The 13609-nt window shown below is 37.3% G+C and overlaps 1 protein-coding gene across 12 annotated transcripts in view; it reads right to left on the bottom strand.

Moving 5' to 3' along the window:
* Window positions 1-13609, bottom strand: part of NR2C2 (nuclear receptor subfamily 2 group C member 2) — a 135308-nt gene that overhangs the window by 69627 nt on the left and 52072 nt on the right. For all 12 annotated transcript variants that reach the window (XR_011426807.1, XR_011426805.1, XR_002800496.2 and 9 more), the window contains one exon: window positions 1415-1525. Coding sequence is in view for 8 of the 12 variants with exons in the window: in XM_023619917.2 (XP_023475685.1) it covers window positions 1415-1525 (111 nt within the window). In the remaining 4 variants the exon portion in view is untranslated. The remainder of the gene's footprint in view (window positions 1-1414; window positions 1526-13609) is intronic.

Here is a 13609-nt window from a genome sequence, read left to right as displayed (position 1 = left end):
CTTCTGAATTTCCAAACACTCAGATATGTGTTTCCTACTTAGTGTGAAGCTAAAATAATGACAAGTGTATAAACTTCTGTATTTATGATAAAATATGCAATACAGACATAACGGAAATATAATGTTTAACTTCTTTCATTTTACTTATTAGAACTCTTCTATGCTTAGTTTATCATAGTCCATAAAATCCCTTTTAAGAGTGGGAAAACAGTATAGAAATGATCTGGTTACTCTAACATACTGTTCACTTATACTGTGCTTAAAGTAAACAGTAACTAAAAGGAATCCTTTTACTTATTCACTCAAGTATCTGTCCACTCTGGTATTCTCTCAAAATCATATTATGTAACTAATGTTTCATGGGCCATTTATCTCTGTTCATGTTTTTTGGTTTGGCCTTTTGATTCAGCTTGTTGAGATAACTATGAATCTCTAATCTGTGTGTCATCAACATATTATCCCTTCCTCCCAGAGTGCTGGACCATGATTTCAATACACCTATCTTCTCTTTGTTCAATGGGCCAAAGGCAGGTTCAGAGCCCTGGGGAAGACTAAACTTCCCAGAAGCGAATATCAATTAGTTAACAGTAACAACAATACTGGTAATAGTTATTATATATAGATAATTAACACATACTGAACATTAGTATGTGCCAGGCACTGTTTTAAGCACTTTACAAGCAACAGCCCACTGATTCCTCACAATAATCTTATGATGTAACTACTAGTATTATGTACATATTCTAAATGAAAAAAACGAGGCATTGAAAAGTCAATTTTCCAAGATCAAAAAAGCTACAAAGTAGGGCAATGGATCTGACTTTAAGTGGGGTCCATACTTTTAACTACCAGGACATATTGCCTCTCAGTTTGGAAGCACATAAGTAATAAAATGTACTTCATCCCAATAGTTTGAAACAACAGTTTAGACTTTTGCATTAAAAGTAAGTAAATTCTGGGGCCGGCCCCATGGCCAAGTGGTTAAAGTTCTTCATGCTCTGCTTCGGTGGCCCAGGTTTGTGGGTTCGGATCCCAGGAGCCGACCTACTCCACTCATCAGCCATGCTGTGGAGGCATCCCACATACAAAGTGGAGGAAGACTGGCATGGATGTTAGCTCAGGGCAAATCTTCCTCACCAAAAAAAAAAGAAAAAAAAAAAGGATTGGCAACAGATGTCAGCTCAGGGAGAATCTTCCTCACAAAAGAAAAAAATAAAAAGTAAGTTAGTTCAATAAACGTAAACTTTTTCTTCCTTTATATTTCAAAGAAAAAATGAAGTTGTACAGTACTTGATGCCCAAGAAGCACAACTCTTAGTGAAACTCTCAGGCAGGTTTGTTTTTGGAAAGGATTCAGGGAAGGGAGGGCTGCACTTGGGCAGGTGGCTGGAACCAAGTGGGACTGGTACAGGTACCTGAATGCGCTGAGGTGAGGCTACCGCAGAGTCAGTGGAGATTATCTGGATGCGCGGGGAGGGGCTGGTCATCCCTGGAGATTCCGGCCGAGAGGTCTGTGTACGTGGTACCTGTGGGCGAGAAGTGGGCTGGATCACAAGAGAGCTCAGAAAGATGCCCAGTAGTGGTCTCAGGACCATGCCTCTTGCTTTTGCTGTGGTTTTGAGTGATAAACTTGTGTAGCTCTGGAATATGAACCCAAGATGACAAAAGAATCAATGAGATATTGCCACAGAATGGCCCTTAGAAAACAGAATCTTAAAATAGCTGTTTCTAATGTTAAACATGCAATAAAAAAAACCAAAAGAATTTTCAGATCTGTTCTGCACAACTTAAATAAAATAAAAAGCTACCAAAATATCTTTTTAGCAATGATCTTTGAATTTTTTCACTGTCTCTAAAACCAGCTGTAAAACATTCCTGTAAGACCACAGTTTCCAGAAGAAAGGCTCTCACAACACTGTAGAGGATTGCAAACAGAACCAGCATTACAGTGAAAAACTACTGGGATTAGTACTTGTGAAACAGTCCTGGCAACATCCCAGCCCCATCTCAGTGGGGCTGAGTAATAGCAAGGTCTATAATTTAGTCAATATCCACCAAAGGCAAGGTTCAAGGTTCTGAATAGTCACCCGGGTACCTAAAGTAGGCAGATATTATTTCTCTTTGAACAAAGGTATGTTATGAACCAGTGAATTACAAAATTCCAAAAAACAGAAGAGAAGGAAATGCCTCTTAATTCATTCTATGAGACCATTATTACCTGATACCAAAACCAGACAAAGATATCACAGGAAAAGAAAACTATACACCAGTATTCCTTATGAATATAGATGCAACAATCCTCAACAAAACACCAGCAAACTGAACTCAGAAGCATATAAAGGATTATACACCATGACTAAAGCGGAATTTATCCCAGTAATGCAAGGTTGGTTCAACATATGAATCAAACAACGTAACACATCATATTAAAAGAATAGAGGACAAAAGCCACATTATTTCAACCATCTCAACTGACACAGAAAAATCATCTGACAAAATCCAACATCCTTTCATGATAAAAACACTCAACAAAATTGGAATAGAAGGAAAGTTCTCAACCCGATAAAGAGTATCGATAAAATATTCATAGCTAACACAGTACTTAATGGTAAAAGACTGACAGCTTTCTTGCTAAGATTAGGAATAAGGCAAAGATGTCTGCTTTCACATCTACTCGACATTGCACTGGAAGTTTCAGCCAGGGCAATTAGGAAAGAAAAAGAATAAAAGCATCCAGATTTGAAAAGGAAGAAGGAAAACAATCTCTCTTTGCAGATGACCTCATCTTGTATAAAGAAGAGTCTAAAGAATCCACAAAAAAACTATTAGAGCTGGTAAATGAGTTCCCAGGTTGAAGGATAAAAGATCAATATATAAAAATCAATTGTACTTCTTTCTTTCTTTTTTTGTTTTGAGGAAGATTGGTCCTGAGTTAACATCTGTTGCCAATCTTCCTCTTTTTGCTTGAGGAAGATTGTCACTGAGCTAACATCTGTGCCAATCTTCCTCTACTTTATGTGGGATGTTACCACAGCGTGGCTTGACAAGCAGTGCTAGGTCCGCGCCCAGGATCTGAACTTGCAAACCCTGGGCCACCAAAGCGGAGTGCACAAACTTAACCACCATGCCACCAGGCCAGCTCCTATATTTCTATACATTAGCAAAGAACAATCAGAAAAATGAAATTAAGGAATCCCACTGACTATAGTTTCAAAAAGAAGAAAATACTTAGGAATAGATTTAACAAAATAAGTGTAAGACTTGTACACTGAAAACCACAAAACATTACGAAAGAAATTTAAGCAGACTTAGATAAATGTAAAGATATTTGTATTCATGGATCAGAAGAATTAATAAATTGAGCTATAGGTTCAATGTAATTGCTAACAAAACTCCAGCTGCCTTTATTGCATAAATTGACAAGCTGATCCTAAAATTCTTATGTAAATACAAAGGATTCAGAATAGCCAAGACAATCTTGAAAAATAACAAAGTTGGAGGACTCACACTTACTGATTTCAAAATTTATTACAAAGCTATAGTAACCAAACAGTGTGGCACTGGCATAAAAACAGACACATAAACTAATAAAATAGAATAAAGAGGCCAGAAATAAACTCTCACATATATGGTCAAATGATTTTCCACAAAAATGCCATGATAATTCAGTGAGGAAAGAATAATCTTTTTAACAAACGGTGATGGGACAACTGGACAAAATATGCAGGAGAATGAAATTGGACCCCTCCTTCATACTACATAGGAAAACGTTAACTTGAGAGAGAATTCTGGGAAGATGATGGAGTAGGAAGCACCAGGAACCTGTTCCTCACTGGTGGAACCTATCTGACATAGATATTTTGGACCTCTGGAGTCTACTGAAGGTTTGCACAATAAATTGTGGTTAATTTTGGTCAACTTCAGCTCTTAGCACAGTAGCAGCTACTCATCCTCCACCTCCACCCTGAAGCACGCAGCTGTGCATGTGTTCCTGGAGCAGCTTGCACATAGCTTGAGGGAGCCAGCATAGGCAAAAAGGACCTTTGTCTTCCAAATAGTGGGGATCTGTGCTCTAACCACTGATTGCTGCTTCTGATCACAGAGGTGAAGACAAAGAGGGGGCAGCCATTGTCACTATACTTCCACCTATTGTTGCATGCTCCTCCATCTCTGGCTGAAGTGACTTCCAGGGGACTTTAAGGGCTGGACTGTTTCTTCCCACTGTGTATTATTCTCTTTTTGGAGTCAGACATTAAAGACTAGGACATTCAAAAGCAACTGCATATGCAGGGGAAATTAGAAAGTGACGACACATGCCCAGGCAAAGGCACAGGTTTAGAAAAGATCTTAGAAGACCTTATGTTTACATGTCAGAATGATCCTTGGCACAGAGGCAACCTACAAGATAAACAAATAAAACAACAACAATAGTAACAAAACACCAGCAAATTTTGGGAAAGGCAGTGAATCTGATTTCCAGAGGTACCGCATTACTGGAGTCAAACGTTCAGTTTTTAACAATAACAAAAAATCACAAGGCGTTCAAAGAAACAGGAAAGTATGGCCCACTCAAATAAAATAAATCAACAAAACTATCGCTGAAAAATGTCTGATGTCAGTCTACTAGACACAAACTTAAAAGCAAATATGTAAAAGATACTCAGAGCATTAAGGAACGATGTGGAAAAAGTCAGAAAATGATTTATGGGTAAAATGGAAATATCAATAAAGAGATAGAAAACCTACAAAGACAACAAAAGAAATTCTGGAGCTTGGGGCCAGCCCCATGGCGTAGTGGTTAAGTTCAGTGCATTCCACTTCAGTGGCCCAGGTTCGTGGGTTTGGATGCTGGGTATAGTCTATGCCACTTGCCACCTATGCTGTGGTGGTGACCCATATATAAACTGGAGGAAGACTGGCAACAGATGTTAGCTCAGGGCTAATCTTCCTGAGAAAAACAAAAAATAAACTATAAACAATTTAAAAAAAGAAATTCTAGAGCTAAAAAGTACAATAACTGAAAGGAGAAATTCACTAGACGGATTCAAAGGCAAATCTGAACAAGCAGAAGAATCAACGAACTTGAAGACAGCACAATGGAAATTGTGAAGTGTGAGGACTAGAAAGAAAAACGACTGAAGAAAAGTGATCAGAGCCTTAGAGGCCTGTAGAACACCAACAAATGGCCCAACATATGCATTGTGGGAGTCCCTGAAGAAGAAGAGTGAAAGGGGCAGAGAATATTTGAAAAATTAAGAGCTGAAAACTTCTAAATTTGATGAAGGACAAGACTATAAACATTGAAAAAGCTCAACAAGCTCCAAGTAAGAGGAACCCAAAGACACATTATAATCAAACTTTCAAAAAACAAAGACAAAGAGAGAATCTTGAAAAAGCAAGAGAGAAGGAAATTATCACACATAAAGAATCCTCAATTAGATTACTTGCAGATTTCTCATCAGAAACTATGGAGGCCAGAAAACAGTGTGACTATATATTCAAAGCACTCAAAGAAAAAAAAACTGTCAACCAAGAATCCTGTACCTGGCAAAACTTCAAAAAGTCAGGGAGAAATCAAGACATTCCCAGATGAACAAAAGCTGAGTGAGTTCGTGAGCCCTAGACGTGCTCTGCAAAAAATGCTCAAAGGAGTCCTGCAAGGTGAAATGAAAAGACATTAGACCTAATTCAAAGACAAGTGGAGAAATAACGATCTCAATAAGTGTACACACATGGGCAATTATAACAGCTAGTACTGGGGCCAGCCTGGTGGTGCCACAGTTAAGTCTGCACGTTCCCCTTCGGTGGCCTGGGGTTCACTGGTTCAGATCCTGGGTGCAGATCTACACACTGCTTGGCAAGCCATGCTGTGGCAGGCACCCTACATATAAAAAGTAGAGGAAGATTGGTATGGATGTTAGCTCAGGGCCAGTCTTCCTCAGCAAAAAGAGGAGGATTCACAGCAGGTGTTAGCTCAGGGCTAATCTTCCTCAAAAAAAGTAAAAAAAAAAAAAAAAACAAGTAAAAAAAATAGCTAGTATTATCGTAATGATAGTTTGTAACTGTATTTTTTGTTTTCTACATAATTTAAGACACTAACATATTTAAAGAAAAACAAAACCATCTTTAGTATAAAAGCTGGCATTATTATAACTCTGGTTTGAAACTCCAAATCTTTGATCTACATAATTTAGGAGACTAATGCATTTAAAAGAATTACTAATTTATGTTTTGGGGCACACAATGTATAGATTTAATTGTGTGACATCGACAACCAAAAGGGGTAGGAACACAGCTGTAAAGGAAGAAAGTTGTTTCATGTCATTGAAGTTAAGCTGGTATAAATTGAAACTAGAGTGTTATAACTTCAGGATGTTAAATACAATCCCCATGGAGACCACAAAAAAACCCTAGCTATAGAATATATACAAAAGGAAATGAAAAAGGTTTTAAGCATTTCACCACAAAAAATCAACTAAACACAAAAGACAAAAATGCAAGAAATGAGAAACAAAAAGCTAAAAGACATATATAATACAAACAGCAAAATGACAGAAGTCCCTCTTTATCAGTGATTACTTTAAATGTAAATGGATAAAACTCTCTAATCAAAAGAGAGATAGGCAGAATGTATACAAACTCATGATTAAACAATATGCTGTCTCCAAGAGACTCATTTTAGAACAAAGGACACAAATAGATTGCAAATGAAAGGAAGGAAAAAGATATTCCATGCAAATAGTAACCAAAAGAGAGCAGAGGTGGCTATACCAATACCAAATAAAATGGAGTTTAAATTTTAAAAGGTTACAAGAGACAAAGAAGGACACTATATATTAACAAAAGGTTCACCACAGCACGAAGATATGACAATTACAAACACCTACACACCTAATAACAGGCCAGGAAAATATGTGAAGCAAAAACTTTGAAAACTGAAGTGGGAAATACAGTTCTGCAATAATAGTTGCATGCTTCACTATCGCAATCTCCATAACAACCAGACAGAAAATATGTAAGGAAAGAGAGGACTTAAACAACAACAGACCAACTAGGTCTAACAATCTACACAGAACACTCTACCCAGAAAAAATAAATACATTCTTGTCAAGTGCACATGGGACATTCTCTGGGACAGCCCACATATTAGGCCACAAATTAAGTCTCAATGGATTTTAAAGGATAGATAACAAATTATCTTCTCTGACCATAATAGAATGAAGTCAGAAATCACCAACAGAAGGAAACTGGAAAATTCACAAATTTGTAGGAATTAAAAACATACTCTTAACCAATGGATCAAACAGGAAATCACAAGACAAATTAGGAAAAACTTAGAGACAAATGAAAATGAAAACACAACATGCCAAAACTTATGAGACATTGGGAAGGCAGCGATAAGGGGAGAATTTATGAGCTACAAATGCTTACATTAAAAAACAAGAAAGGGGCCGGCCCGGTGGCGCAGCAGTTAAGTTCGTACGTTCTGCTTCTTGGCAGCTGGGGGCTCACTGGTTTGGATCCTGGGTGTGGACATGGCACTGTTTGGCAAAAGCCATGCTGTGGTAGGCATCCCATGTATAAAGTAGAGGAAGATGGGCATGGATGTTAGCTCAGGGCCAGTCTTCCTCAGCAAAAAGAGGAGGATTGGCAGTAGTTAGCTCAGGGCTAATCTTGCTAAAAAAATAAATAAATAAAATAAATAAAAAACAAGAAAGATCTCAAATGAACAACCTAACTTTATAACTTAAGGGACTAGAAGAAGAAGAAAAAACTAAACCCAAAGCTAGCAGGAGAAAAAAATAATAAAGATTACAGCAGAGATAAACTAGAGAAAATCAACAAAACCAAAAGTTGGTTCTTTGAAAGGTCAACAAAATTGAGAAAACTTTAGCTAGATGGACTAAGCGGGGGAAAAAAAGAGAGAAGAATCAAACTGCTAAAATCAGAAATGAAAGTGAGGACACTACTATCAATTCTACAGAAATATAAGGATTATAAAAGAATGCTATGAACAACTGTATGCCAACAAACTGGATAACCTAGATGAAATGGACAAATTCCTAGAAACACAAAATCTACCATAACTAAATCTTGAAGAAATAAAAAACATGAATAGCCCTATAACTACTAGAGAGATTAACTCAATAATAAAAAATCTTCCTGCAAAACAAACCACAAAACACAAACCAAAAAACCCTGGACTTCATGGCTTCACTGGTGACTTCTATCAAACATTTAAAGAAGAACTAGTACCAAGTCTTCTCAAACTTTTCCAAAAAATTGAAGAGAAAGGAATACTTCCTAACTCTTTCTTATGAAGCCAACATTACCCTGATACCAAAGCCAGACAGAAACACTACAAGAAAAGAAAACTACACACCAATATCTCCTATAAAACTCTGATACAAAAACCCTCAATAAATACTGGCAAACAGAATTCAGCAGCATATTAAAAGGATTATACACCATGACACCAAATGGGATCTATTCCTGGAATGCAAGGATAGTTCAACATACAGACCTCAAATCAATGTAATACATCACATTAACAGAATGAAGGAAAATTCCACAAAGGATCATCTCAACAGCTGGACAAGAAGCATTTGACAAAACTCAACACCTTTTCATGATGAAAACATTCAACTAGGAAAAGAAGGAAACTCTACATAATAAAAGCCATATATGAAAAACCCACAGTGAGCAGCATACTCAATGGTGAAAGACTGAAAGGTTTCCGTCTAAGATGAAGAACAAAGGAAGAATGCCTGCTTTCATCACTTCTACTTAACATAGTAGTGGAAGTTCTAATCAGAGTAATTAGGCAAGGCAAGGAAAGCAAAGGCATCCAAATTGGAAAGGAAGAAGTGAAATTATCTCTGCAGATGGTATGACCGTATACAAAGAAAATCCTAAAGACTCCACACACACACACACAAAACTGTCAGAATAAATGAATCCAGCAAAGTAGCAGGATACAAAGTCAACACACAAAAAGCAGTAGCATTTCTATATGTAAATATCTGAAAAGGAACTTACATAGACAATTCCATTTACAATAGCATCAAAAATAATAAAATACTTAGAAATTAACTGAATCAAGGAAGTGAAAAACCTGTACAATAGTCTTCCCTTATCTGTGGTTTTGCTTTCCATGGTTTCAGTTACCCGCAATCAACCACGGTCAAAAGAATTAAATGGAAAATTCCAGAAATAAACAATTCATTAATTTTAAATTGCATGCCATTCTGAGTAGCGTGATGAAATCTCACGCCATCCTGCTTTGTCCCAACTGGGATGTGAATCATCCCCTTGTCCAGTATATCCACTATTGTATACACTACCTGACCATTAGTTGCTTAGAAGCCATCTCGGTTACGAGACTGTCTCAGTATTGCAGTACTTGTGTTAACGCAGCCTTTATGTTATTAATAGCCCAAAAGCACAAGAGCAATGACGTTAGCAATTTGAATATGCCAAAGAGAAGCCAAAAAATGCTTCCTTTAAGTGAAAAGGTCTAAATAAGGAAAGAAAAACATCGTATGCTGAGGTTGCTAAGATCTATGGTAACTTTTATTACAGAATATTGTTATAATTGTTCTATTTTATTACTAGTTATTGTCGTTAATCTCTTACTATGCCAAACTTATAAACTGAACTTCACCACAGGTATATGTGATTAGGAAAAAACATAGTATACACAGGGTTTGCTGCTATCTGCAGTTTCAGGCATTCACTGAGGGTCTTAGAACATATCCCCCACAGATAAGGGGGAAGTACTACACAATGAAAACTACAAAACACTGCTGAAAAATATTAAAGACAAATAAATGGAAACACATTCAATGTCTGTGGATTGGAGCACTTAATACTGCTAAGATGTCAATACTACCCAAAGTGAAATGAACCATGAAGATATAGTTAAATGATTTTTTTTCCTACTTTTTCTCCCCAAATTCCCCCAGTCCATAGTTGTATATTATTAGTTGTGGGTCCTTGTAGTTGTGGCATGTGGGACACTGCCTCAGCATGGCCTAATGAGCGGTGCCACGTCTGCACCCACGATCCGAACCAGTGAAACCTTGGGCGTCTGAAGTGGAGCGCATGAACTTAACCACTCAGCCACGGGGCCGGCCCCTGGATAAATGATTTTTGACAACAATGCCAAGACCATTAACAGGGAAAGGACAGTCTTTGCAACAAATGGTGCTGGGAAAACTGGATATCCAAGTGCAAAAGAATGAAGTTAGATGCCTTACTTAACACCATATACAATAATTAACTCAAAATGGATCGAAGATCTAAATATAAGACGTAAAACTATAAAACTCTTAGAAGAAAACAAAGGAAAAAAGCATCAAACCATTGTATTTAGCAATGATTTCATGGATATGACACCAAAGGCACAGGCAACAAAAGAAAAACACAAACTTGGACTTCATAAAAATTTTAAAATCTGTGCATTCAAAGACAATACCAACAGAGTAAAAAGGCAACCAACAGAATGGGAGAAATATTAGGATGGCTGCTATCAAAAAACCCAGAAAACAACAAGCATTGGCTATGGTGTGCAAAAATTGGAACCCTTGTGCACTGTTGAGGGGAATGTAAAATGGTATAGCTGCTGTGGAAAACAGGATGGCAGTTCCACACAAAATTAAACATAGAATTACCACATCATCCAGCAACTCTACTTCTGAGTATATACACAAAAGAACTGAAAGCAGTGCCTTGAAGAGATATTTGTACACATGTGTTCACAGTAGCATTATTCACAACAGTCAAGAGGTGGAAGCAACCCAAATGTCCAAGTACAGATGAATGGATAAACAAAATGTGGTATATTAATAAAAGAAACTTTAACTAAATTGGAGTCAGGAAGATCTGTAGAGGGAGTTCTCATGCCCAGTCATACATTGTCAATGATTTCAAATAGGAAGAGACCAACAGTTCCATTTCTGACAGGAAGTAAAACTACTTTACTACTGAAGAAATATCTCTCTCCTTACCTGGCAATAGCCCAGCCAATGAGAAATGCTGTGGCTCAGCCAATGAAAAGCTGTTGCTGCCCTGAACTGTTATTGTTTTCCCAATGGACTTTCACTTGGAATAGCCCCTCCCTACTCCCCCTTTTTCTCTATAAAGGCAAGCTCTCCTCCTTTGCTTTCTGGATTTGCCTATGGTTTGTCATAGCATGCACATCTCAAATTGAAATTCTTTGTGCTATTCCTGAATAAACTCATTCTGAGAATAAAATAACAAGGTGTATTTGCTTTAACAAGGTGTATTTGCTTTTCAAGCTGACAGTATGGTGTCAAAAGTGGGATCTGAAGGTGACTCCCAGAATCAGGTACCTGCACCGAGCCCCTTGTGCTCATGGCTTCTGTGAGCTGCTGCCTGCTTTTGGTTTGGTGAGTCTCCTTTTGGATTCTGAGCTCTGCACCTTTTGCATTCTGAGTTCTCCAACTTTGTGTGCGACTGGGAGAGGCTTTCTCCTTTCAGGCGAGGAGCTTTGTCTTCCCAATTCAAGGCTCCATCCCTGGGTTCAAGGTGTCAGCCTCGGTGAGTACTCAGTTATTTTCTGAATAACTTCGGGGCTCAGGCTTGCTTAAAATCCAGGAATTTTTCTTTGATTTTCAGATTCCTTTTGGAATCAGGGCTGTGAATCCAACAACTTTGTTTTTAGATTCCTTTGGGGATCAGAGCTAGGACTCTAGTAACTTTCTTGGGTTTTCAGAGGGAATTTCAGAAATGGGATCCTGGTCATCTAAATGTTCTGAGGGAAAGCTTCCTTCAGGGACCTGACTGGGTTTAAGTTTAAGAACTATTGGCTCCTACATGTGCATTTTTAAGTGGGCCAAACGTACCAAAAGCAGTCCAGAATTGCAACAGCCATTATAGGGAACTTTCAATCTCCCCAAACTTGCTTTTCTTAAAACCAAGTTAGAAGACCATGGCTCTAAAGTTAAGCAAAACAAATGGTATGTCTATTTTAATTGGTACCTGGAAGCTTCTGAACATGTACAAAACTCTGTAACTGCCTCACTACAAGATACCTTGTGTAAATGGGCTGAAACAACTAAAAAAGTCAGGGAGAACACAGTGGCTTCTGAAGCGTTCGGTTCCCCTCTCCCGTCTTCTTTGTCTCAAGCATCATCTTGTTTGTCTTCCCAGACCCCTTTGTCTCAGGCTCCATCCCCAGCAGCCATCTTGTGCTCAGGCTCCACCCCTGACACCATCTTCCTCTTTTCCCCTCTGGGAAAACCTGCACGTTTGAAATCAGACCTTCTGAGGCTTCAAATGCTGAACACCTACTTACTAATTCTGAGTTAACTGGAGCAAATAAACAACCAGAAGGAAAAATTTAAATAGCACTTACCCTAAACTTTCGATAATAGACAAAATGACTCCAAAAACAGTTCTAAAAGAATCCTTACAACATGCCAATAAAAAATCTTTAGTAAAAGATTTGGGCCATCTGAGCAAGTAACGTTAACTTAGCCCATCTACCAGAAATACAATTTGCATCCAACTATTCTTTTGAGTTTTGTACCTGAGACATGGCTAAAATTTTTAAAATAAAAACTATGAGATCTCTGTCTGTATCTGTTTATATGTTATGTATATCTACGTAAGTATGTTATAGAGATGTGATATTTTTCTACCTCCAGATGGTAATGCTACGATTGATTTGTAAAAATCTCTATTTAACTGGCTTGAAATTAAGCATTTATAAATTACGTATTCCTAAATCTCAGAAATATACAGAAACTAACCCAAATGTTTTTCAGGTTCATGTGATCTAGGATTAATCTTTAGTAAATAAAAGCTAGCTTAAAGTTGTTGGTATAAACAAAAAACAGGAATGTCTTCAGAGTTCTTAGTATTGGGTGTAACGCACATGTGCAACTTTTTCACTGCCTGGATTTACTAGTCAAACAGGCTCATGATGTCTCTGTTTCAGAATTTGTCAGCAAAAAAGTAACTTAAGATGATAGTTGGCTATTTAATGTCTAATTCAAGCATGATTGTTTAAAGCAAGTAATTAAAATAAATGTAAGATCAAAGTTTATACCAAGTTAAACTAAATAATAGATAGTCACTGAATACCTAAACATTTTCCAAACAAGATAAAATACTAAAAGATTAATTATTGAACATAGGTTTATCTACTTTTGGCTTCTTATTCCAAAGAAACTAAAGATAAATTTGGGTCTGTTGGTAACCACGTCTTGTGCCACACTAAAAGACTGCATTATTCAAAGGGCATATACCCCTAGAAATTATAAAATGTTATTTATAAATCAGTCCACAATTACTTACTTCTTAGTTTTCACCGGGAATTGGGGATTCAAAGGGTTAAGAATTCTAATACATGTAACTAAAGCTATTTGCAACATAAAGGGAAACACCTCTGTAGGCAAGGAAAGTAGGATGTGTGTTTTGATAAATGAAGGTATAAAAAATAGAAATGTATTTTGCTGAGGAAAAAGAAAGCAATTTTGTCCTAAAAAGAGGCTGGTTATTTTGGAATGAGAAAGAGGAAAACATAGGACAAAATCTAAATGTAAAAGTCAAGTATAGAGAGTTTGTGGAAAGGAATTTTATGA

This window comes from Equus caballus, chromosome 16 (genome assembly GCF_041296265.1).
Source record: "Equus caballus isolate H_3958 breed thoroughbred chromosome 16, TB-T2T, whole genome shotgun sequence".
In the NCBI taxonomy this organism is placed as follows: Eukaryota; Metazoa; Chordata; class Mammalia; order Perissodactyla; family Equidae; genus Equus; species Equus caballus.
Note: the sequence above shows the minus strand (reverse complement) of the source record. Positions and strands in the feature narration are given on the sequence as shown.